A 26339-nucleotide genomic window follows, 5' to 3' on the forward strand; every position below is an offset into this window, starting at 1 on the left:
TCCCTGCTCAGGGTTTCTGTTCTGGAGGTGAACACTGGAAAGCAACTCCTTCCTTCCCTCCCTCTCCCCTCCGAGCCAAAAAAAGCTGTGACAGCTTGATTTAGGGCCGGATAATGAGACAATTGTGAGGAGGATGGGTACAGCGGGAGCCGTCGCTTGCCAAATCATTTGGCTTAATTGATCAAATATTTTTATGCATCGTTTATTCCTTTAAGGTGACCAAAAGCCGCTTCTCCTGCAGCTCTGAAATGAAAAGAGCAACGCTGGAATTCAGCCGGGCTGAACCCGGTGCCACCGAGAGGGGCGGGCGGCCCCAAGGACCTGCTGGCCACCGAGGGCTTGTCTGGCAGGCAGAGAAGCGGAGGGTGGGCAGGGGGATCCGGGCTGTGCAGAGGCTCCCAGGGCTGGCAGCAGGCAGCAGGCAGCATCCCGGGCTGCCCTGCCCTCCCTGGGACAGCCTGTGCCGGGGGAACACCCAGCGAGCCAGCACCCGCACAGAAGCCATCGCCAGGAAATGTTTCCCCCATGCAATTAAGTCGCTGTGATCACTGTCTGCTTCAGTCGGAGCTGGATCTGTTTAATCCACAGAGGAAAAAGGACAAATCCAATCCGTTCCTTGCTGTTCCCTCCCGTGCAGGATGCTGGCGGTGGGAATTGCTCTCAGTGCGGGCAGGAGGGGGGCACACACCTCAAATTCCAGCCTTCTCCTTCGGGAATCGCTGCTCCCAGGGCCGACTTCAGCCCGCTGAGCCCCCCATACCCCTGCATCCCCTCCTCCTCTGGGCTCGGGCTGGCTCCCACGGGGGTTTCCTTGCCCACCCAGGCTTTAGCACACTGTGTGCGGCCAGGAGCGGCTGCAGAGCCCGGGCGGGCCGGGCCGAGGGGCTGCAGCTCCCCGGTGGAGCAGGGGCCGTGTCGGGGCCGGCAGGAGCAGCTCCATCGCTGCTGCCCGCAGCGCGATCCGCGGGCACAGCGCCCGGCCGCTGCTCCGAGCTCAGCGCAAACCAAGAGCTGCCTCTAGCGGGGCTCCCGGCGAGCAGCTCCTGCCCGGCCCTGCCCTGCCCTGCCCTGCCCTGCCCTGCCCTGCCCTGCCCTGGGGACTGCTGCCGGGCTGCCGTGCGGCCCCATCACCCACAACGGCTCGGAGAGGGACCCCACAGCACCCCATCCCAATCCCATTGCACCCCATGCCAATCCCATCGCACCCCATTGCACCCAATCCCATCCCATCCCATCCCATCCCATCCCATCCCATCCCATCCCATCCCATCCCATCCCATCCCATCCCATCCCATCCCATCCCATCCCATCCCATCCCATCCCATCCCATCCCATCCCATTCCATCCCATCCCATCCCATCCCATCCCATCCCATCCCATCCCATCCCATCCCAATCCTTTGTTATCCATGTTTCCCTGGCACAGTGCTGCTCCTCCTGCCACTGCCAGCCCAGATCCTGGCTCTGAGCTCACCTGCGTGTTCCCGTGTTTGGATTTTGCCTGGCACATAAAAACCTTGACCCAGGCTCCCTTGCAGCCAAACAAAAGAAAGCCTTCTCTGCTGAGCTGAGAGCAGCAGCAAAGGTACACCTGGCACTTCGCTGCGTCACTCCAAGGACAATTTGGAGGGAAGAAAAGCACAGGTGCTCACAGAAAAAGGAGAGAACAGCAGGGATGGCTGGCAAAGGACCATGTGTGCTCCTTTCCAGGGGTGGGAAATGTCAGGGACTGAAGGGAATTGGCCCATCCTATTGTCCCCATGCCTAAGGGGTCGTGCTCAGCCCTCAGCACTGTCCCCTCTCACCCTGATTGTGTCCTGTACTGCCTCTAAGTGTTGCATACAGGTAAAACCTTACGAAGGGAAGGCTTTGTAGAACCGTTACTCAGGCCTGCTACTTTGGCTAAGCAAGAAAGGACTGTGGGAAAGTGACTCAGCTGAATTAGAGGTAGAAAAACAGGTTATGTAACTGTTGTGTATGGTGGTTGGTTGAATGATTGTTATGATTTAAAACTGTGTAGCTGCTAACTGGCTAATTTGCTTAAAAAGGCTGGGGTTTTGGAGTAAGGCAGCTCTCCTTTGCACCTGCCTGGGGACCCTGCATCACTACAGACCATCATCTCACATCTAAGGAGACCCTTCCATACCAGGGGATGCTGGAAATGCTCTGGCTGAGAGCTAAGAGATGGGGCAGCTCATGAGTACAACATCCCCAGTGCTATTTTGAACTCACACCAACCAAATTATGTTTTCTCTTATTCAAAAACCTCCCTGTGACAAACCTCCACTAACTCTCCTCTTGCTTCACCTACAGAATTAGGCAGGCAAAAAACCTCATGGTCCTTTTGGAGCTCCTGGTCAGGTGAGCTCCACCAGCATCTGTGGGGGCAAAGATCTCATCTCCCACATGCTGCTGATCCTCTGCACTTCCCCCTTTGCTCAGAACAAGCCAAGTGATGAGATTTCCTTGATCACGCACCCAGGGGTGCTGCTCTATACTCCTGTGCTTCAGGAATGAGCAACTAGGCTGTGAGGCTTCAGAAGAAGGCTGGAAATCCTGGAAACAATGGAATTGAAATGCAGGGAAGAAGACAATGAGACAAAGGTGAATTGGCAGCTGGGGCTGGCATTCCCAGCCCAAACTCATGGGAGGAAGAGGGGCTGGCCTGTGCTCCCTGCTGCCAGTGGAAGAAGGTCACTGTGATTGAGGCATGTCAAGAGAGCTGCCATTCTGTATGACCACTAATGGTATTTGCAGCTCTGCATTTAAAAATGATGATAAAGGTAATCAAACTGTCAGGAACAAAGATGGATGGGGAGCTCCCTGAAGCCAGGAGGGATTCCTGCTTTCAGTGAGCAGCAGCAATTTATATTTCACTTGCATTACTGGACCCAGAGCAAGGAGCAGGGCTGAAGTGCTTTGCAAAAACACGGTAGGAAGGAGTACACAGACACTGAATTTGTCTCTGCTTGAGCTGCTAGACCTTTTTATGCCACCTTTAGACATCACCAGGAAATATTGCAGGGGTTATAAACTTTTCCCAGAAAATATTTTGATGAGCAGAAGTCCCTGACAGGATAACAACTTCCTGCAGCCAGGTGCATCCTGACAAAGAACAACCCCTTTTTCCCTTCCTTGTACTCCCTCTCAAGGCTTTGATGAGGTCCTGCCAGCAGGAACTGCAGCTCTTTAGATCTGTCTGAGCTATGAGGTTCAAGGTTCTTTCAGAAACACAGTGTGCAGGTCCATTGGTGGAGATGAAGGAAGGTGACAGAGGTGCGAGGACTCTCCAGCTGCAGAGCCATTGAGCTTGGCCTGCCAGCCAGGTCCACAGCTCAGATCTTTGATGGCTGTGGATCCAGAGCTGTAGAGTGGAGACCTCTCTTGCTATTCTCTGAGTTCTCCCTTTGTCATGACTCTGGCACCCCTCCTGTCTTCTGTCTTCAGATGTTGCCTCTTTTCTCCTCTTACCTTTGTGCGGTGTCACGCCGGCAGCGGGGACAGCTGGCAGCCTTTCTTCCTTTGTGACATTGAGTCATCCAGCACGGGGCTGTGTCTGTGCTGATACCGTATCCATGCAACCCTGCCTTCCAAGGATCGTGTTTGCTTTATTTCTGCGGATTATAAAAAAGCCCCAAAACCCAGTAAGAAAACAGCCTTGCTCAGAAGAGTTCTAGCAGTTAATTAGTTTCAACATTGCAAGGCCCACTGCCCAGCAGCTAAAAATCATCGTGTTTGAATGGTGAATTAAGTCAGCCAAGCAATAAATCTGAGCAACAAAACAGTCCCTTTAGCTCAGAGAAGTTCTCTTTCCCCAAAACACTGAGAAATGGCTTTTCCTGAGAGCCCACAAGGTCATCGAATTAATAAAGCATTTCAAGTAATCTGTGGAAGTGAAGTGAAGTGACACCCTGCTGCAAGAGATTTCCTGTTAAAGCCAACTTTCTGTAACAGAGTGTGATGCATATAGGATTTCCAAAGTAAACCTGCCCTCTAATTTAGGACAGTTGTCCAAACTCCTTCATGTCTGTTCTGGTCCACTGTCTTCCTCCCTAGTCATTATTTAGGAGAGTTAAGCTCGAAAAAACTCTTAAGGAAAAAAAAAAACCAAAACCAAAACCAAAAAACAAAACAAAAAAAACCACCAAAAAACAAAACAGAAAGAAAAAATGAAAACTTGGGATGCTCCCATTGACCAGGCAAGATACTCTGAATATTTTCATGCACTAAAGTGAAGACACCCAGGAGAGAAAGTGAGTGAAATTCTGCAAAATCTCTTGAGATAAGGATGGACAGGCTCGTGGGCTTTGCAGTGGCTGCCTCTGCCTTCCAGCCCCTACCACATACAGGTAGAAAGCTATCATGAGACTGCTGCACCCAGAACACTGGAGCTACTCCTTTGCTATGAAGAGCACTGCTGTCAGGGACATTTCCATGACCCAGCACAGACAGCAAGAAGGTCCAAAGCTCAAGAAGCAACACTCAGACATCCAGGCATCAAATAAACAAAAGGAGTTTGACTTCCAGTTAAATTCTGCCAGCTTAGGCCAAGCACAGAATGATCCCTCCATGCAAGGCGGGCACATAAAGCCAAGTATGGCCCCTATTTTGTGTTGCCCTCCAATTCCTTTCCTGCATGTTTGGGGTGGCCCTGGTTTGGGCTGCAGATGTAGCACCAGTAGGCATGGAAGGGATGAGATGGGTGATGCATTAAGAGATGCTTTGTGGCAGATATCAGGGAAATCTTTCCAGTAGTCTGGAGGGTTTAGCAGGAGAACAGATTGCCTGGGAGATGCAACATCTCTGCCAGCAGCTGTTTTTAAGCCAGGATGAGCATCTGTGGCTGAGAACACATCCTAGGTGGCCTCTCATTCTCCCTTCAAACCCTGTTCTCAGTGTCCTGATCTTTAGAGGAAGAGAAAGTAACACAGGACAGGATTTTCTCTTTCAGCTCTTGCAGATGGCCCACAATAGATTTATAGGAGAGCAGGGAAGGCAGGAGGAACTCCAGCCAGTTATCTCCAACCCCTTCAGTGGAAGCTTGTGTGATGGCAGCCTCTGCCTTGCACTTGGAGCCGAGTATGTTCCTTCACTTTCCACTGAGGTGGCTTTTTGCACGTCTGTAGAACCATTCAACATGAAAAATACATTTAATAATATGGTAGCACTAAGAGGCACCGAGCAGGACCAACATAAAGAAGAGATGGCAATAGCCTCTGCAGTATTGTGTCCACTGGGTCCCTTCTTCATGAAATCCTAGCCCAGGTTCCATTTGCCTTGGATTTACTCGGTACAAGCCTCTTCAGAGAGCGTCCAGTGGCAGAGCTCTGCCCTCCCAGCGCTACCACAGCTCACAATGACCGTGGTGCCGCAGGCAGCTGAAATCCGAGGGATGCTCATCCCTCTCCAGCCTCTGACAGCTCTGACATCCAAACCCTGCAGCACACACAATGTGGCTCCAGCCTCTGCACGCTCATTGCCATGCAGCAGGACCCCCAGATCCCATATGGAGCGTGGCTGCAGATGGATGGACATATGTGGATGCATTCACATCCCCACTGATGGCAACGTCCCCGTGCAGCCATAACGCTCGAGAGCGCGGTTTGCATTTGGGGCAACAGAGGATTTTTCTCCCATTAAATAAATAAAAGACATTCAGAGCAACTAGGGATAAAGCCATTCTAATCCTTTCATTCTTTCCAAAAGGAAAATGATTCCATATTCAGGGCACTGTGCAAACAATTAATTAGCCTAACGCAAATGAAAGACCTAATTGCTCGGTATTATTGCGCTCATTGGCAGCCAGGCATGACCGAAGAATAGGTACTGTTTTACCAGGGATAAAGAACAACTTCCCAGCTTTTAGAGCTTTTTTGATATTTCAGCATTTACCAGAATGATTTTTTTCTTTTTTGAATGATGGTGTAATTCTCACTTCCACATGCAAAAAAGCTGGCAGTTATTTGGAGACATCTGAATGAGCTGCTATCCAATTAAAAAAAAAGAGGAGAGGAAAGAGACTCAGCTGGCGTGAAATGACCTGGCTGAAGGGAAGTCGATAAAGCTGTAACTTGCCTGAGTTGAATGACACCGTGGTGTCTCTGCTGTGTCTCCAGCTGGAGACTTCACTCACAGAAGTGCTATAACATTAAGAAAAGATCGTACTTTTTAAGGTGTGAACCTAAAATGAAAATACAATCATCCTTAATGCAGCTCCCTTTTCAATGATCTGTTGTTACCAGATGGAAAAGTGCTGGAAATGGATGCAGATGAATTTGTTCACTGTGGATAGGATCATGAGGGATCAGGTTACAGGAGCTTTAAAAAACTGAACTGTTATCATTAATGCATCTCTTGTAAAAAGGAGATAGAAAACAGATGCTGACTGAGTATTGACCTGGCATGAGGAGTATGGGTCCAATAATTCTTCCTTTAGGCAGCTGGTTCTCAGGGGAAAATCCCCAAATATTCAGCTGTAATGCCATTATCTGCCTTGTGCAGAAACTGGCAACCAGGGACTCGTCTTTAAAAGCAGTGTGGGTGAATCCTGCTCTCATTCACGCTTGCACACCCCCATGGAAGGTACTACAGGCTTCTCAGCAAGGTGGATTTTTGGTGTTTGGGGTGAGGGATTATAAAAAGAAAACTGCTTACAATATAGAATAGTACTATCATGTGAAAAAGGTAGGAACAAATAAAACAGATTTATGGCTGAAGGTCACACACACAATGTGAAACAAAGAAGTAAACAAGGTCTTTGGTATTTCAGGTCTGTACCTGTTTGTATATGCAGCTGGGAACAATTATTAGATGCCGTTAAGACTTTGAGACAAAAAAAAAACAACAAAAAAAACCAAGACAGATCCAAAGATGTCATAGCAGGAATGGTCCTTCAGATGACTGAATATCCCAGTAACCTCTGTCAGGCTGATGAACAACATTCTGCTGAGCTCAATACAGCTGCTACATAACCTTGGAGAGACAGGCACTCCTCACTTGGAAAACAGAAAATTCCAGCAAAACGAGATCTTTCTTTTCAATTTATTTTGCAAATCTACCAATTCGTTTTATGAAAGTATGAAATCCTACATGGTTACATTAAACAATTACTTTACAATCCAGGTAATACAAATAATCACTACAAAGTTAGTCTTAGGTACTCTTGGATAACAAGTAGATTTTATATTTTTTAAAATAAGTCACAAAGAAGAGATAGAATAGCCTTGTGATTGTCAGAGACTTTAGTTTAAAGCAAGGAAACCACTGTAAATTCTTCTCATCCTACAAAAAGTTAAGAGAGAAACACTTTCAATGTTAATGTTCAATTGGATTCATCAAAGACATTAAGTGAACACATGTACTCTCAGGGTAACAAGAATAGTTCACAAGTTGTTTGGAAACTGGTGTCAAATTTCATTCTCTGGAAATTACTCTTACCATTTAATATCACTATCGTCCTTGCCTTCAGATGCATAAAAATCCTGTAAAATGCACAGAGCTCCAAATCCTCTCTAATTGAATTCAGTGGGAGTAGGATCATCTCCTACATTCATAAGGTACTCCTGATATACTGAAATCCTTACAGAACAATGTCCTTCCCAGGAATGAAATTCATTTAAGGAAAAAAATACTGCAGTAATTCAGGAAAACTCTCAGCTTTGCTATCCAGCAATTGACACTGCAACTGCATTTCTGAGGACCTTTATGCATGGTCACTCTTTCCTCTCAACCAGCAATAGGATGTATGAAGACACCAGGTAACTGCTCAGTAAGAACTTGGGGCTACATAAATAAAATACAAAAATCAAAAAAGAGATCAAATCAGTCTCGAAACTGCTCTCCTGACACCCATCTGACACACCTCCAGTGTCATTCTGCTGCCTGTAAGCTGCCACTTCTGATGTGACATCTGTCAATCATAAGTGCTTCTTAGGAAGCAATTAAATAGTTTAGATTTTGTAGAGGCACCTCTCTCTGTGTGTGCATTTAGGGGTAACACATCCATATGTTGCGTATCATGCAACAGTTCCACAGAAGCAAGGAGAGCTGTTTATATGGAAATAAGGCAGGTGTAGGTACATTCTGATGGCCTGTGGCACAAAGGAGATTAAAACAGATCATTCTCTCTTGTAGCCTTCACCTCTTTGGACCAGCGCATCCTAAAGGGTGCAAACTCCCAAATCTCCCCTCTGACATGTGCAACAAACCTGCAGAACCCATTGTAGCACAGAAGTGAAGCCAGCAGCTTCCTTCTTCTAAGAGAAATAGATATTTATCCACAGAGTATCTTTTAACACTGATAACCTCAAAAAACTTAAAAGAAACCAGACAGGTTACACAACACTATACAAACTTCTCACCTGGACATAAAGTGCCATTAAACTATGGAAGCAAAACAAGAAGTCTCTGTTGAGGCAGCTACTCGAAGTGTGTACAGAGGCTTTATTCCCCTGAAGCAGACAAAGTTTGCTACAGTCTTGGAAATGGCACAAAGCTGGTGGGAATGTTACTGTAATAAAGGCTAGCAATTTCCTTCCTGACTAACATCACTCTTACCCGACAGGCCAAAGGCAACTAGGGTGATTTAACTGGTGGCTGACTGCAGGACTTTCCCCAGAAGGTAGTTTAAAATGGTAATAGATGCTGTCATTTCCCCTCTCTCTGATATGGTAACTATAATTCGTTCAGCCCCTTCGTTCTGAGCATGTATTACCACAGTCAGCCCCACCCTGCTATTACCACTGTGCCTGCTTGTTTTCCACCTCTACTCATGTAAATGCAATGTCAAATCCTCTTAAGAATCCTGAGCAGCCCTCCAGAATCACTTGTTCAACTGACATTTCTGTAATAATAAGGAAAGAAAAAAGAGTTGTGTGAAATTAAATGGCGCTCCTGTTGCCAAGTTGTTAAAATTATATGGCAATATGCTTTCAGTAGTTGTAAGAAATTAATTTGTGGAGTGCTTACAAGCTTTACATCTACTAAATCTCAACATGATATAAAATGCTATTTAAGTGATACAACTTACAAATGTTAAGGAGAAAAAAAACCAGCACCAAAGAGTAGAAGAAGAAGGTAGATTCTTGTCTGCACTCTGATTCCTGGAGGCTGGATCTCTACAGCTGAGGAAGCCAGGTGGGAGATCCTTGGTGAAGTACTTGTGTGTCTACATATGTCAGCAGCTGCAGCTCTCCCTTCTGCCACCTCTGCAGCACAGGAGGCTGGGCTCTATCAGTGAGTCAGTCCCCTCCTGCAAACAGTGCTGGAAACAGCTCAGCCAGCCCCCACTCTCTCTGCCACTGCCTTCTGACAGGACCAGCCAGAGCAGAGCGACTCAGTGTCACTGCTTTTCACCTGCTTTGTTATAATGCTGTTCAGGAAGATGTGCCTGAGACACCTGTCTGTAGATGATAAATTCATTTACTAGTTTTGCCACAATGTGATTACTGTCATCCTTTTCTCACCACAACGTCAAATACAATATAAAACTTTGGATTTTCTATAGTGAGTGAAATCAATGAAATGAAAAGCCAGGCAGTGCCAGCAGTGCTGTCACTGCTCCGTTCTGTGGGACAGGACCATGGTAAGGCGCTTTGGCAATCAGCACCAAGTTTAAGCAAAAAGCTTTTAGAATGCACACAAGTTTCCTGCAGATGCACAGAAAACTGAGACCACCTGGTTGTTCTCTAAGCTGCTTTGAAACTACAATTCATTTAATCCAGCAGCAGATCCTGACACTATTCTTTTCCTAAGTACAGTACATTTTGATAGCAACACAGAAGCACGTGACACAAAACAGATTTGTTCAAGTTCACCATGGTTCTGATGGGCTACACGCACCAAGAGGCAACTCAAAAAGAGCACAGAACTCAATTCATCAGGACAACAACACTGACTCAAAGGAATTTCAGCTCAACTTTGTGAAGAAAGAAGGAGCTCACAAAGGAAAAGTTCTTATTGCAAGTTGTACTGCTCAGCTTGGTCACTTCTCACATAGATCTGAAGTATCAAAAACTACTAAGGAGCCAAGGACAAAGAATTCCTGTTTTGTAACTGTTTTAAATATAGCCAGCCTGCTTTAGAAAGAAAAGCCCCCACACAATATTCCAAACAGCCTTTTCTAGCAGACTGGAATTGTTAAATCAACACTGACAGAAAATACACACTTCAGAACTAGCTCTGGCACCTTGCAATTTGGAAAACTCTTGTGCACGTGGGACTGAGGCAGCTTGTTTGCAGACATTTTTGTCACAGTACCCTTGGATCACCCGAGCTTCCTCGGCCCCTCTGCGGATCTCTGGGCTCAGCAGGTGCCTTCCTCAGCAGGCACGGAGTGGCAGCTGCCGTGAGACACGGTGTCGATGCTCTGCCCTTGGGACTGGGGGTGGATGGACACCTGCACGGCGATCTCCTGGCCCTGCTCGCTCAGGGAGCCATCGTCCGAGTCCCCGGCTGGGGAATCGCTGCGCTTCATCTCGGCGCTGCTGGGGAACAGCGTGGCCTGGGCCCCGCAGCCGGGGGGCTCCTTGTGCTCCTTACCCACCTCATCGGGGTCATCCACCCGCACGGCCTCGAAGATCTCCTCCATGAACGCCCTGCAGTTCAGGATCAGAGGCGGGAGGGGAATGCTCCGGGCGAGCTCTTCGATGTAGCGAGCAAACTCCATGGTCTTAAACTGAGTGACTTTGGCCAGCTCGAGCGTTTTGGCAGATGTGATGATAGGGATACGCTTGGCTATCTCGAAAGCCTTCTGCAGCTTCTCAGCCCCTTCCGTGCGGAAGAACTCGTTGATGGCCTTCTCCGTTTTGCGGAGGTGGCTGCTCATCATGCACAGGCGGGTGATGTTCAAAATCAGGGTGATGGCAAAGGCAACGAGGCACACAATCATGTAGTAGATGCTCATGTCCCCTGAGGTGAAGATAACCCTCAGGGTGACTGTGTAGTACAAGGTCTCGTTATGATTAATGCCTGCACACGTGTACCGGCCCCGGTCAGCAAAGCTGACCTTTGTGATGTTGAGGGAGTTATCGGCAAACCTCCACCGGTCACCTGCAGAGGGGTAAGAAATAAACACAGCTCGCCAAACAAAAATCCCAGGGTAAACATCGACAGGAGTCAAAGCTTGGCAGTGAGCAGTCCACTTGTGGCACAGTAACAGTATACCAAGGACTGAAATGTCCTTTTCATGTGGACACAGAAAGCCATAACCCACTTACCCATCCTACTGCTTAATGGTAAATTTTTCTGCATGCTTGCTATGCTGCACATACATCCTTCTCTCATCTGCACTTTCCAGGGTGTTTCTGGCCTGCTGGCTCTTTCTGACAGGGGTCCTAATTCTTAACTAGGGCTTCTCACCCTATGTTAGAGGACTATCCTCTATAGAGTCTAACTTTCCATACGTTCAGAGTCAAAAGTCAAGGGACCCATGAAAAAGATCAGTCTGTAAATGGCTCTGCTGGCAAAAGAACACAGAATTTTCTTGAGACGGTTTTCTGCTGAGCATGCAGTGCTGACATGCAAAACCCAAGTAAAAAGAAATCAATACAAGAAGCTTTATACAGCATTTGCTGTGCATTTATAACTTAGGGGGAAAACTGTTTCCATAACTCACTTCTTCTAATTACTCTGCTTTGAACTGTTTTCATAACTTATTCTTCTAATTACTCTGCTTTGAACTAATCTCCAGATGGCATTATAAGTACAAAAAGGTTACTGAATACTTAAGGCAGAAAGATGGCTTCCAACAAGATCTGATCAATTAGTTTGATGACCTTCATTAATACTAACAGAGAAAAACACATGCATCTCTAAAACATTTTTTAGATTAAAAACAGCAGAGTAAGAGCCAGTGGCTAGGAAAATATATTCTCCTTCAGTTCAAAAGGGTTAAACAGCATGAATTCCATCACTGGCCATTACATACTGTGTTACTTTCCACAGTCTCACTGGTGCACAAACCAAAAAATAAATGTACTACGTTTTAAAATGTCCTGTAATAAAATTAAAGCAACAACTGCCAGCTCAAAAAGTCTCAAGTTGTGGAGAATTGTGCTTAATTCATGCCTTTGGAAAAATATTATTTAAACAAAGGCAATAATAAATAAAAACATCAGTTAGTATTGGGTAAGATGAAGACTCATTTCTTCTGTATGGAATACTGGGATGACTCTTGAACAACATCATTTTGTGGGGCACCAAAGCAGGATGGATGGGCTGGAACAGAAGTACCCAGGTGCAATTCCCATGCAACACTTCAGAGGGAAAAGAACTTTGTTTGCTCTCTCCTTATTTCCCCATTGTAAAAATGGCAGGATAGGAAGAGAAAATTATAATAAAGTCCCAGGGGTTTTCCAATACTGTTTAAAATGGGAATAATGATGGATAGAAAAACAGCAGGAAAACTCACCTTCATCTTTCTGTTCAAGCAGGTGTCCTCTGGAGTTATACCAAAGGATATGTTCATACTGGCTGATATTCAGTTTACATTCAATTAAAATACTGGTCCCCTCTTTGGCTATGATATCATGGTGTGCTGGAGAACTTATTAAAGCTTGAGACACTGCATGAAGTGATGCATTGAAAGACCCGAAAGCAACTGTCCTGTTAAAAGCTACATTTTCCACTGTGAATCCAACTGAAAGATCAGCACTAACAGTCAAAATTAACAGGCAATAGCTGAGCTTCATGGAAAGCTAGTGAAAATTCTTCTTTCATTTAATTTGGAGAAATGAGGTCATATGACATTAAGCTGTCTGTATTGCTCTGAGATAGGAGAGGAGCTCTTGATTTGTTCAGTGCTGGAAAATGTCTGTGATCCAAATGCACTTTCAAGACCATCAATATTTGAAGTGGAAACTGGAAGTAAAACTGAAAAAAAACCAAAACAAAACAATAAGTTTATTAATGACAGCAAAGTTACCATGTATTCAAATTTAATTTCCAGTAAACAGATTTCTATTAGCATAATAGAAACTGTCAGCTGAGAGGTTCCAAATCAGAGCTTTGCTCAGTACACAGTAATAAAATGAGGGTAAGAAGGCATTAGTACAACCTCCAGTCAACAAGATGTTCATCTTCTCAACCAAATAAATAATCTCTGGAACAATAATCATTAAGGGGAAAAAGGTTTTACAAAAAGAACAAATTGTTCAGACTACTCAAAATGCACAATTATCTTTAAAAGTGGATTCTGCATTTGTTACCAGAGAAAAAGTGCTTTCTTAATAGAGGGAGAAAAGCGAGAAAGAGGATGTAATTTCTGCCTTCCTCTCCACCAATATCAAAGTGCTTTTAAGCCTTGGTTTTCTAAAGCCCGTCTTTCATTTACCATCCAGAGAAAAACCAAAGCACACACACACATCTGATTTTTAGTATTTACATCTACTTAATTGATTTTAGGGGCACAATTGGTATTAGATATCTAAATAGTACATCTTATGATTTAATTATTTGGTAAAAGTCTCCTGGTTGTTATCTACAGCCAGAAGAGGAAGTCCCTTTCTGAACATCAGGACACGGATGTCTACACGTATTTCCTTTCTTTGCAATACCTCCTGTTGCTGCTTCATTTTCTAAGTCTGCTTCCTGTTATTTTTGTTTGTTTTACAATGAGCTCCATCTCAGCAGTCATATATTCTTCATTCTCTTCTCTACCCAAACTTCATAGCAATGTGAAAAATTATTTTGTCTAGGGACAGATAGTCCTCAAATTAATGTGCACAGAAGATATTTTAAGACATTAGGATACATTCATTTTCTGTCTTTTGCACACAAGCCAGAATAAAACTAACCTGTAACAAAATGAGATGACACTGATAAGAGACAATCTGTAATCAATTTTCCTGGAAGCCTGATTCAAGAAAATTTCTAATCCAATATGGGTTCCCTGAAGTTATGATTCCATCTAGACTGCTCCAGAGCCTTAAAAAAACATTTACAAAGTACAGAAGCCATAAGCTCAAATGTTATCCTAAAAAATATCTCACTTCATGCCATTGACTGTGTGACTTCAAATTTATCATCTTTTCTTCTACAAATAACAGATGTTAGTGGAAGGGAGTTTCATAAATATCACAACACAGAGGGACCCATTTACTTAATAAATAATGCAGACACTTTTCATCCTTCTAGAATTACCAGCTAAGACTATCTAAAGCACTTCTGAAAAATAATGTAACATGCATAAAACCAGGTAATTTCTAGTAATTGTCTTTCATCAGAGACAAGCTAAGCATATTCAAAAGGGGGAATTCTGCTGATGCTATCCAGGCTGGGAATTTTTTTCAGTGAAAGTTAATTTGTCGAAGGTCAAACCAGATTCCAGACTTGACAACTGATGAGAAATGTGTTATCTGACCCATTTCCATTTCTGTTGCAGCTATTGCCAAAACCAGTTTAACAAAGAAGGCAAAGAAGACAGCTGTGTCCAACTCTCCTTCAAGCTTGACTAACCAACTCACCCACTGAATCCTGCAGGAGAAACTGGAAAACAGGCTCCCCACTTGTTTCTCTGTAAACAGCAATCCCTTCATCTGCCTACTTCTTTTTTTTTTTTTTTTTAATCCTTGGCCCCACTCTGTTTTCCATCATGCCTCTTGTCCTTTCATTTAAGATGAGACTAGTGCAGAGAACTCAAATATACCATTGTGCTGGAGAAGCTACTTTCCCACAGCTAAACAGTTAAAACCACTACCAAGGCCTCTTTCATTCCTGTTTCTCACCAGCTACACTTTAGGGAAAGCATTACTGAGTCCTGCTGCCTCTGAAGAAGAGCATCCCACCCACAGCAACAACATATGTGTGAAAAAAAAATAAATACTAAGGCTGCTGTTGATCAACAATTATTCTGTTTGAGGGAGTGGTTTTAATCTTTCATTTTTAGACCCCTGGTATTTTCAGAGTGTTTCAGAGGCTGCAAAAGGCTGCTGACACTGGCCTGCTTGTTTTGGCAACCTTATGCAGACCCCACACAGACAGGCTGTGGACTGGTAGTGGTTTGTGGACCACTGACATTTGAGTTGCTTTAAAGGTCTGTCACAGCTTGTGGTGGCAAGAGAGGTGCTGTGGTCCCAGACCTTCAGCAGACATCACCCTATGACCCAGCTGCCTTCAGCTAAAAATGCACTTTTGCATGCATCAGACTTGAGTTCACAGTGCCTGATGCAGTTAAAACTGATGACAGTTCTGCAGCAAACACAAACCCTCATCTTCACCCTTGAATCACAGGCACCTCATAGCTTCCAGTCTTCTAAAACAATAACCTCCCAACTGATACTTTGGATTTATTAGAGAATAATCCCATGCCTCTTGTACTTTGCCTGTGCTATTGTCATTTTAAATTATTAAATTTGAATTGTTAAGACTTCCAAGCGTCTGTGACGTTTCTCCTAAATGACATTAGGAATCTCACTCATTTATTTAACACAAGAAATGCTCAGCAACATTTTCCCTCATAAGAATAATTATCTTCAGTAATTGCATATGCTCTCCACTATACTTGCACTGAGCCTGCATAATGCATAAACCATTGGTGATGGGTCATTTAATTTTACTATTAAATTCTTCGAGGTCTGATTTATTAGAAATTGTTTGTCTTTTGGAAAAGCCATTATTGCTAAGCAGACAATGATCTCTCACTGCCGAGTGCTGGGAACAATAAAATGATTTGCAAAATCCATATTCTTCATCCATTGCACTTATGCAAAACAGCTGCTGGAGCTGATAAAGGACCCAAAAAGGATAAAGCGTGATCAGCGCCAACATCACAATTCCTCAACAAAGTGTTAAGCTCAATCAAGATGAAATGTGCCAGAATAGAAACTGGCTACTCTATAACTGAACCTGAAGCTGAGCTCAACCCATTTAACCTTTATTAAACCATAAGTTGTAACAATAAATAGCAGTGGAAAGATAAAAATCTGTGATGCATGTGCCTATATGAGTCATCCTTGGCTCCTACCCTGCAGAAGTGTATTTGTGTCTAACTTAGGGCACTCTAAGTAGTCCCACTGAGGTCAGTGGAAGCACTGATAGTACTTAAAATTACACACATCTATATGGCACTGCAAAATTGGGGCCCAAGAGGTTGCAAGTTATATGGTTTTACATTCACTGCTTATAACATCACTTCATACCTGGAGCAACGTGAAGCAATAAACCGAGACACACCTGACAGAGCACAGGCTGCTGATGTCTTGCAGAAATACCATTTGCAAGCCCCCTCTGACCCTCTGTCAAACCAGGGAGACACATTTGGCAGAGCCCTGCAGACAGGAACTCTTGGGAAGTTTATGAACATAGACAGCATGGTTTTGACATGAGCCATTCTGGGTGCTCCCAGCATGGGAGAGGCTGCAGGGAGGGCTCACCTTCCCCACCAGCCAAAGCTCTGCGGGGCAGTGACAGCACCCACGGCCCAAAAACCAACCTAAGGGGCAAATTCACAACACCCCAGGACCAGCCTCGCTGGGGAGGCTGCCTGATGGGATTTGTTGTTTTGCTGTGCACATCCCTTGGCTGCCTGATGGGATTTGTTGTTTTGCTGTGCACATCCCTTGGCTGCCTGACACCGTCACGGGCTAACTCGCCACGACACCAAAACAGGTTTTTTTGCCCTGTCAGCCAAAAACGATCTGGCACAGTTTCACTCAACATTACCCTGTCCTCATAGCCCCTGTTGACTTGGGGAAGAGCGCTGTGCCGGTGGTGGCAGTGGGACACAGGACACAGGGTGACGTCACGCGGGTTGGTGGCACTGGGGCATGACGTCATGCCAGAAACACAAACAAACAGGATATGCTGAGTTGGAAGAAAACCACAAGGATCATCCAGTCCAGCTCCTGGCCCTGCACAGGAAGATCTCGAAAGATCCCACTCCGTGCTGGAGAGCGCTGTCCAAACGCTCCGGGAGCTCTGGCAGCCCCGGGGCCGGGACCGTTCCCTGGGGAGCCTGGGCAGTGCCCAGCACCCTCTGGGGGAAGAATCTTTCCCTGATATCCACCCTAAACCTCCCCTGCCACAGCTCCAGCCGTTCCCTGGGCGCTGCCGGTGTCACACAGAGCAGAGCTCGGAGCTGTCCTTCCGCTGCCCCTCGGGAGGAGCTGCAGGCCCCGATGATCTCTGCCCTGTCTCCCGTTCTCCAGCCTGACCAGACCAAGCGACCTCAGCCGCTCCTAATGTGGCGTCCCCTCGGGGCCCTCCACCACCTTCACTGCCCTCCAAACCCCTCCCCAGTGCCCCTATTTGCACGCCAAAACAGCGAGGCGGGACATGGGCCCTCAGCCTTCCCCTCCGCCGCTGCCCCCCGACCCCGACCTTGCCCGGTGAACCTGGCGGTACCGCCGCTCTCACCGGGACGAGGGTGCCCGGCCCGGTCCGGCCCGTCCCGCAGCTCCGCCGCCTCCGGCCCCGCCGCCCGGACGCGCTTCCCCGAGCTGAGGCCGCTTCCGGGGCAGCGCCGGGGCCGCTCTGCGCCGGCCTCGCTGGTCTCGGTCCGCCCGGAGCCGCGGGGCCGCGCCGACCGCCGACGGTGAGGGGCGGCACGGGGCCGTGGGGCTCGGCGGGGCACGGCGAGCCCCGCGGGGAGACGCGCTCTGGGGCCCGCTGTGGGGCAGGCGGCACCGTGGGCGGTGGTGTGGGCCCCTGGCGGGCTCCTTGTGCGGCAGGAGCCCCACGGCGAGGTTTAGGGAGCTCAGGGTGCCATATGGGGCAGCCCCGTGTGGGGGTCATGGGGCTTTGGGGATCTCCCGCGGAAGCGGAGGCACAGGGAGGCCTCCAGGGCTGCGGGGTGTGGAGGCTGCCGGGGCCGTGGTCGCGGTAGTCGCTGTGGAGGGTCCTGGGCAGATGGGGTGGCGGTCCCCAGCCCGCAGCCGGAGCTGTCGCTTCCCTTGGCTGCCCCGGCTGCATCGGTGAGCGCCTGGCCGGGGACACGGCGTCACCCCGGTGTGATCCCGGCTTGTCCCTGCCTGGCCCTGCGAGTCACTGCACCCGCAGCTGCTGCCGGAGGAGCCCGGCCGGGTGACGCGTGGGCCCCGGGAGCAGTGTGGCAGCCCCGCTGACGGGTGCCCGAGCCCGGCCCGCCGTGCTGGGGCGGCTGCTGTGGCGCCCGGAGCTCATCGCAGCTCCTGGGGGCTGCTCGTGCCTGCGCTGCCCATCCCCAAGTACACAAGTGACCCGCTCTCTGCCTCCCTGTCTGCTCAGCTCTCTGACAGCTGTCCCCATTTGTGTCCTGCACTCCTCAAACCAGCCATCCCAGGAGATTTGTTTTCACTTTTATTTTGGTGGAACATGTAATGGATTTAATTAGCTGAGGCCGTTTTGTACCTTCATTTGTTTTTCAGAGTTAGCAAACTGTTTTTTTTTTCCCTTGGAGAGGGTGTGTCAATTAGATAAAGCCTGGTGTCCCTTTGGGACTTTAAACTTCCAAGTATGACATTTCTTCCAGTCAGACATAATTTGGTGTACACACATGTGGGTACATGTTGCAACGTTGTTGTGTTTAATTATTTAAAACACCAACGTGATGCTCTTGAACTGATGTCAAAGTGCGAGGGAGTGGTTATTTTATTTGCTTTGCTTTCTATGGATATTTGTAGTCATGTCTGAGGAAGACAGTGGTGAAAATCTGAAAGATGAAACCTCTTACGAAGCTGAAAATGACCAGAAGACAGAGGAACGTGGCTGCTCTGAGAGCAATGAAGGGAGAGAACAAGAGACTGTGCCTGTGACTCGGAAAAGACCTGAACCCAAGCCCCCAAGCCAGCCTGCTGCCACAGAAAAACCTGCAGATGAAACCATCAAGGTATGTTCCTGTGCTTCTCAGAAAGATGTGACTTCACATTCCATGGCTTTGAGCACAGGAGAACTCTGAGCATAAGCCTCACTCCTTTCTGAAAATTCACATTGCTGTTCTCTGAAATGAAAAAGCTGCACAAAAGTCACACGTCACAGACTGCCTGTGTTCCTTTCCTCACCATAATGCCTGCATCAGTCTTGTTTTTCTTCATTAAAGGTCTCAGATCCTCCTGCAGTTCAGACAGGGTGGGGATACTGGGGAAGCTGGGGGAAATCTCTTCTGTCAACTGCGTCTGCTACCGTAGCTACTGTAGGTAAGGCTCTTTCTGGTGTTTGAAAAATATTTTAATCATGTTTTGTGTCTCAAGCTGGTGCTTTATAACTTGTTTCTACTGAAGGGGATTTCAGTTATAGCAGCCATTATTGGAAAAATGTCAAGAGAATTGTTCAAGTAATGGGAAAAGCTTGTACCAAAAGGTACAGTAGATTAAGGAGATATGCACAGACAGAATTACTTTCAAGTCTTTAGGCGTTTGTGTAATTTTCACCTGGTATTTTAAACTAGTTTTCTGCCAGTATTTACAACTTTATTTAAAAGCTAAGATGAAACCTTGGTTCATTACAGTGGTAGGTGAGCTGGATAGAAGGAGGTTTTAATGCTGGTTAAACTGTTTTGAACAGAAGAAATCCAGAATAATAAAAAAGAATATTCAGCTCTAATTCTGTTTCTGTTCTGATTTCTGTCTTCTCTAGGTCAAGGTATTTCAAATGTTATAGAAAAAGCAGAAACAACCCTTGGGATCCCCAGTCCTAGTGAAATATCATCAGAGTCTAAAGATGCTACAAGAGGTCAGTATTGTATTGCATAAGAACAGCCCTGGAATGTTTTTCATAACATAATCATCTCCAAAATAACATTACCTTACTCTGCACCTTGCACCTTGAGACTGATAATAAAATCATTAAAATTAATTCTCTCTTGCTTTGTTCTGTGAGCTCTGAAAAAGTAGAGAGGAAAATAATCTGAATTGTAGACTTGCTCGTAGCTGATACTTGGTGTCTGTTGACTTTCTCCACTCTGTGGCTGACAGGATCTTTTTTTTTTTTGGAAGTCAGGAAGTTAATTTTCTGCCTTCTAATGCAGGAAGTGAGAATGCTGCTGCCAGCAACGCTGATGCAGCTGATGATGGCAGCTCCTTCCCTATTGCTGGGGCTCTTGAAGTTTTATCAACCATCTCTACTGCTGTCCAAAGCACAGTGAGTGAGTTGGGAATGCAGGAGAAAATGGGTTTAAGGGAGCTTTGGGGTTTTGGCCTTTCATCTGAAAAGTTGTAAGAGGAAACTTAATTTAGACATTTGTGGGATGCATGGTGAGAAATTCTTCCAACGTTCAGACATCCCTTATACTGGGCCTTGCTTTTAACTGGCACCTAATGTGAAAGATGTCTTGAATTTTGATAGTTCTGTATTGAATGTTGTATGTTGGTACATAACAAAAAATCCTAATGGTGGATTGTGCAGAGTGTGCATTTCTGTGCATGTCACCTCTGTACTCTGTCACCTCTGCCTTTCCTTTGGAGTAGTCAGCTAAATGCAGGGTCAGACTCATTCCTGGAGTGTTTACTGATTTCCACAGAGCTAGAGATGAAATCCATTCTCCTCTTCAAAAACCTATGTGAAACAAGCCCAATTCGCTTGGAAATCAGCTTGCTCCTGTGACCATGAGAAATGCACTTCAAAGGAAGCCATTACCCTTAGAAACTGCTTTTGTGATCTGCTGTCTTGTCAATTTGCCTGGGAATCTGAAAGAGCTGCAGATGGAGAGCTGGCTTCTGTCTCTGCTTTTAAGGCTCGAACAAAAGTTAGCAGTGAAAATCCACAGGTCTGGTGTTTTCTCATTGGAAGGATGAGAACTGAATACTGCAACGTGCTGAGAACCAGCTTGTTCATAAACTAAAAAAAATGTATTTCCCATCAGATTGCTGCAGCTGTCTGAGTGCTGTAATAAGCTGTTGGGTGATAATGTGTTGTGGCTCTTTCCATGTCCTGCTGCTCTCTTTGTGATGATTAGGGTTGAATTTTAGGGTGACAAGGACCAATTTGGCTTTTATGTGAGTGCCCAGTGTAAGATTGCTGATAAAACTCTCCCAATTCAATTTCTTCCGTTGTGTAATCTTCTCTGAGTTTTATGTGCTATTTTTATCCAAATCTGATTCCTAGGGTAAAAGTGTTATTAGCGGAGGTCTGGATGCCTTGGAATTCATTGGGAAAAAGACAATGGATGTAATAGCTGAGGGAGACCCTGGATTCAAAAAAACAAAGGGCCTAATAAACAGAACCTCTACGTTATCTCAGGTACAGCAATTCCCTATCAGCACCTCATTGGTTTCTCTCATCTCTTCTCTGTTCTTTTGTGGTCCTGTCATTAAGCAACCATTTTTTCCTACTGCACCAAAAGCCTTCTCCTCCTGTATTCTCTATCTCCTGGCACTGTCACGAGGCCTCTGCTTTTTCTTTTTCAGGTCTTACGAGAGGCAAAGGAGAAAGAAGAGCAGCAGACAGCTACCGAGGTTACCATGGCTACTGAGAAGAAAGCCCATTATGGGTTACTGTTTGATGAGTTCCAGGGTCTTTCGCATCTGGAGGCCTTAGAGATGCTTTCCAGAGAGAGTGAATCAAAGGTAATGGCCTTGAGCATTTTGCTTTCTATTTTGAGTTCAGCTGAGCAGGGAAAAAAGATTAGAAATATGTGTATATACATGTAAAATCAAGTGCTCAGAACTTGCTGTAAAATGATTACAGAACTTCGCTTTGATCCTTGCATTAGGATCTGGTGTTTACCTCAGGAACAGTTTGTCCTGTCCTCATCTCCTACAGCCATTCTCTTTACCCCAGCCAGACTCAGTTCCTGGGTCTCCAACTTTTCACAAGTTACTCTCCTCACACCCACTGGTTTACTGCCTTGGCCTGCATCTTCCATCCTGTTGGATGGATTTATTGATTCTCACTTTGGCTGTGCTGCCCCTAACCAGGTGAAAGCGGTTCTGAATGCCCTCTCCGGAGAGGAGTTGGACAAAATGAAGGAGGAAATGGAACAACTCAAAGAAGCATTTTCTTTACCTGAATTCTTTGAAGAAGAAGAGGAAGAAAAGAAGGGTAAGAGAGCCCCAGGTTCTGAGAAGAGAAGCTGGTCCTCTGTGCAGAACCAGCCAGCTGTGATCAGTAGCAACGGGCATGATGCCAAATTTAAGTTATTCTTTAGCTGGATGTTTATTCCTAAAGCCATTTCTGTCCAGAGGCATGACAGGTACCAACACCCTTCATCTCTGAGAAGCTGTGCAGTAATTCTATAGCAGGAATGATTTCTTGCCAGTTAGAGTTAGAGTTGTTTGACGCACAGGCAGTTCATACAACTGACCCTGAGCCAAGATGCTAATTCAGAGAGAGAGTGGGTTTCCTTGACCAGGAAGAGAAAACTCTGAAGAGAGTTGTCCAACATGTGGGAGAGCAAAAAGCCTTTTTATTTGTTTTTTGAATGAGATTTAGCCACACAGAGCAAAAGATTCAGCGTTACCTTCGCACACAAGAGCCCTGATTCTTGAGAATTACATGGATTTAAATGTAAATTTCTTGCATTGCTTTTACCTAAATGCTCATCAGGGAGGGCTTACACACCTGCACTTGCTATCATTCAACATTTAATGTATCTTTTATATTTGCACATAATGGATCTCACATCTGCTGTGCTATATATAATAGGAGAACCGTAGGCTCTAAGTGATATTTCAGACTCTCCAAGGTGATGTGCAAGTTAGTGTGTTATAAAAGGCTGCCTGTAAAAAAATAAAAAAGAAAAAAAAAGGACTGTCCTTAGCTACAAAACCAGAATTGAGAAAGCAAGAACTAACCTTCAGGCACTGATGTCTCCACCTTTGCAGAATTTACCTTAGAAATTGAAAAGACTGGGTTTGATGTGTTCTTGCCTGAGGTGATGATTCAAGGAGAAATAAAGGAAACAGTTGACAGACTTGTGCAGAACTAGTTGTGCATTGCTGCTTATTCCTGAATCTGTCCTTTGTGTGGATTCTTTAATCTTTCCTGTCCTTTAGGAGATGAGGAGTTTACAAAAGAAGTAACAGAGTTGTTTTCAGAATTGCACATCTCCTCCAAGCCAGACAAAATGATCACGGTGAGTTATTTTCCATATTCCAAAAGCTGGAGAGTTTCCTCACAGAAAGGCTTCTCTCCACCTGCTTTGCTTGTGAAAATATCAAATATACAAAAACAAGCCATATTTTAGATCTTTTGGCAATGGTAGGCAAAGGAGATGGGCCTTTAACTTTTTGGGGCAGAATCATGTGAGCCTTCGGCCACCATGGTGAAAAAACCTACAGTCATGAGCTGAAGGCCTCCTCTTCCTACAGAGCACCTGGTTTTACTGTGTTCAGTGCACAGGAGCTGGTATGGTGTACCTCTTTTGCCATCATTTCACTACCCTTCAGATCCACCAAGTGGCAGCAGCATTCTGCAGACGTGTTTTTAAAGCACCTCTGATAGTCTGGTCTTGTTCTCTAGCACCAGTCTTAGCCCCTGGTGCTAGAGAAACAGCTGCCCTCAACTCAGTGCAGCCAAACTTCTGCAAAGTCCTGAAGGCACTGGGATCATTTCTCCTGGTTCTTCTCAGAAGCTCACAAAGAGTTGTAGCTGCTTCTTTCTTCTGGAGAGATCCAACACTCCATTAGTGGTGTGCAGGGGGGGCTTCATTCCAGTCATTAAATACTATGGCACATCTTGCTACAGGTGAGGACATCTGCTCATGAGTGGATAGCACGATTCAACAGCAGTCTTCTTAAAGAAGAAAAAGAAAGTGAAGAAAACCAAGAAGTAGAATCCAGAGATGGTGACCAGGATGCTAAGAAATCAGTAGAGGTAACTGAGTAATCATGGAAAAGAATATCTGCCTGCCGAGTGTTTATTGGGCTGCTGAGTTACAGCTGTGAACCACAGGGTTGATGGGTTTCTATTTCTGTGTGGGTTCTGTGGTCTGAAAGGGCAGTGATTGTATGTTGTGTGATTGACTTGTCTTTAATAAAAGCTGCCGTTTTTTGTTGTATGCAGTATTTTTGTCACTCTTGCAGGATATTCATGCATTTGCCATAAGAAGCCTGGCAGAGCTGACAGCCTGCTCCATTGAAATGTTTCACAAAACTGCAGCTTTGTTTCTCTATGGTCAGAGGCAGGAGGTGACAGTCACCGACAGAGCCAAGTCCCTTTCACAGTGAGTGCATCTCTCAGTAGATAGATAGCATATAATTACTGATTGGACTGTCTAATAATTCTTTGGCACTCTATGTAATGCAGGGCTCTTGAATTCTGCACAGGTGTTTAAATTAGGGTATTGGGCAAATTTGTGAATTTATAATGATAATGATGGGTGGCATCATTATCTTCCAACAGAACTCAGCTGTCTCTTTCTAGCTTAAAGACATTTCTTGATAAGAAAGAGAAAACCCTTCTTAAAAGCTTTGTGTAGCCCAGAAGAATTTGCCTTAAGCTTGTGCTAGTCAGTAGGCAGAGATTTAAAACACGACAAAAGAGTTGTACAAAAGTGACGCCTGATCACCTCTTTGTTAATTGTTCAGTATGCTTGGTACGTGAGATGGCAAAATTGCTGCACAGGAGACACTTGGCATGTGTCTGAAATGAGCAGTACTTTCTAATTCAGAAAATGACACTTGCCAGTAAAAAAGGGCAAGTTAATATTGTTCCTTCTGGAATGGATGTGTGTCCTCTGTGTGCTCTTTAAGATCTTCTGCTTTAATTATTTATTTTCCCATCCTTCCCCTCTCTATTTTATTTGGGAAACTTCTGAATCTTCATGCACCATTTATATAAATTTTGGTTTAATTTAACTTCATAAATATAGAAACAGGGCATTTATGTTGTAGAGGAATGCTGAAAGAAACTTCATCTTGGGAACTGTGTTTGCTTCATTGTTTTCCCTGTCTTCTTGCACAGACTGACGATCATGCTGTGTAAAGAACTGTCAGCTTTCTCCAAAGAGTTCACAACATGCTTAACGACTGCAGGGGTAAGAGTTACACCACAGTTCTTAGGAATGACATGTGGTTATTTGATAACAGCCTTGGGATCTTTGCAAGGAAATGGTTTTTTGTTTTTGCATGTTTACCTATGCAGTTTTTAACTTGTGAACTGATCTTTTAGGCCAGGGTTCCTCAAACTGCGGCATCTGAGCTTTTGAGAGAACGTGGCACAGAGTGGGGGTGGGAACTGATGCTCACAGTGCTAAGGAGACAGAGGCAAATAAAGTTTGTGAGTCTGTTAGGGATTTTCCAAAGCACTTGGCTGTTCCTGAAGATGGTATCAATCATCTCTGGATTCTCCACTTGTCCCCAGTTCATTTGAAGATGTGATGTGTATTCATACCCAACCTGTGCTGGGCACATGCAGGTTACTTGTTCTTATTTGCATGCCACAAGGCTGCTAAGCTTGTGGCTTAGCTTTCCTCTAGTTAAGGGAGCAGTGGTGGTTTTAAATTTACTGAGGATTTAGCTTTATCTTGCTTGAAGAAATGTGATCAAATTTTCAATCAGGATAATATATGTCTGATCTCTGCAGGTCAAAGAGAAAGCAGATGTGCTTAATCCCTTAATCACTGGAGTGTTTTTGGAGGTCAGTTATGCTAACGTTAAAACTTTAAGCTAATACTTCAAAAATAGATGTGCTGGTTCTTCCCACTTTAGGATCCTTATGCATGCCAAATTCTCTAACCCATGGTCTAAAATTGTGCTTACCTGTCTAATAACTTGAAAGTTCTGATAAATGTCTGTAGATTTGCACAAGAGATAAGTTACTTAGTGAGGAGTGAGTGTCAGCTCACAGTTATGATGGGTCAGGAGACATATTAAATTCAGCAGTCTGGATTTTTAGAATTTAAATGTCCAAAGTTAAACCTTAGACAAGTTCAGAAACTGGCTTGCAAGAGTTCCAACACTTCCTTACTGACAAATTGGTTCTCACGGCTGCAGAGCTCTGAGTTGTGGTAGGAAAGAGGTGTTTCATGTTCATGTATTCTTCCTTCCTGCCACTGCATGCTATGCTTCACTTAGAAATAAACACATTTCTTCTCTCACTGTAAACAGTATCCTGCATTTGGATTGGAGCTGATCTTGTTTGGCAGTCTTTAAGCCATTTGCTTTCTTTGCCTAGTAGCATAAAGCCCCTCAAAAACCTGACATTCTAGAAGGAAGCCTTTAAAATCCAGCAAGCACTCGGCTTCTGTTTTTTTCTGTGCAATAACCAATGCTGTTTGAAATGAGTATGTGGTGAGTAAAGCTGATTGGTAGTGTGGCTTTTCATTTGTGTATTTTGATTTTTGTTTTCACAGGCTTCAAACAGCGCTTCCTATATCCAAGATGCCTTCCAGCTCTTGTTGCCTGTACTGCAGATTTCTCTTATTGAGGCTAGAACGGAACTATCACAGTAATAAAATTCCTTCTAATTAAGAACTTTTTGACCTTTCCA

General features: G+C 45.3%; 2 protein-coding genes across 5 annotated transcripts; one reads left to right on the forward strand and one right to left on the reverse strand.

Annotated features, from left to right (window-relative positions):
- Window positions 1–2969: 2969 nt before the first annotated feature.
- MFAP3 (microfibril associated protein 3) lies at window positions 2970–17489 on the reverse strand. 4 transcript variants are annotated; one of them, XR_009278608.1, is made up of 4 exons: window positions 17316–17443; window positions 12409–12869; window positions 10186–11048; window positions 2970–3613 (listed from the first exon to the last, which is right to left on the reverse strand). XR_009278608.1 is itself a non-coding variant. In XM_058848339.1 (3 exons), exons 2-3 carry the CDS (start codon window positions 12686–12688, stop codon window positions 10303–10305), a joined length of 1026 nt encoding a protein of 341 aa, XP_058704322.1. In that variant the 5' UTR covers window positions 12689–12869; window positions 17352–17489; the 3' UTR covers window positions 5665–10302. The 4 variants fall into 4 exon arrangements, 3 of the variants coding, with proteins under 3 accessions (XP_058704322.1, XP_058704320.1, XP_058704323.1); XM_058848339.1 differs by lacking the exon at window positions 2970–3613 and having other exon boundaries at window positions 5665–11048; window positions 17352–17489; XM_058848337.1 differs by lacking the exon at window positions 2970–3613 and having other exon boundaries at window positions 5665–11048.
- On the forward strand, window positions 17391–26323 carry FAM114A2 (family with sequence similarity 114 member A2). Its single transcript, XM_058848336.1, has 14 exons — window positions 17391–17529; window positions 18596–18801; window positions 19012–19108; window positions 19548–19643; window positions 19939–20051; window positions 21015–21149; window positions 21317–21475; window positions 21827–21950; window positions 22904–22983; window positions 23595–23723; window positions 23933–24072; window positions 24813–24885; window positions 25434–25487; window positions 26203–26323. Exons 2-14 carry the CDS (start codon window positions 18598–18600, stop codon window positions 26299–26301), a joined length of 1503 nt encoding a protein of 500 aa, XP_058704319.1. The 5' UTR covers window positions 17391–17529; window positions 18596–18597; the 3' UTR covers window positions 26302–26323.
- Window positions 26324–26339: the final 16 nt, after the last annotated feature.

Source organism: Poecile atricapillus, chromosome 13, assembly GCF_030490865.1.
Source record: "Poecile atricapillus isolate bPoeAtr1 chromosome 13, bPoeAtr1.hap1, whole genome shotgun sequence".
NCBI lineage: Eukaryota > Metazoa > Chordata > Aves > Passeriformes > Paridae > Poecile > Poecile atricapillus.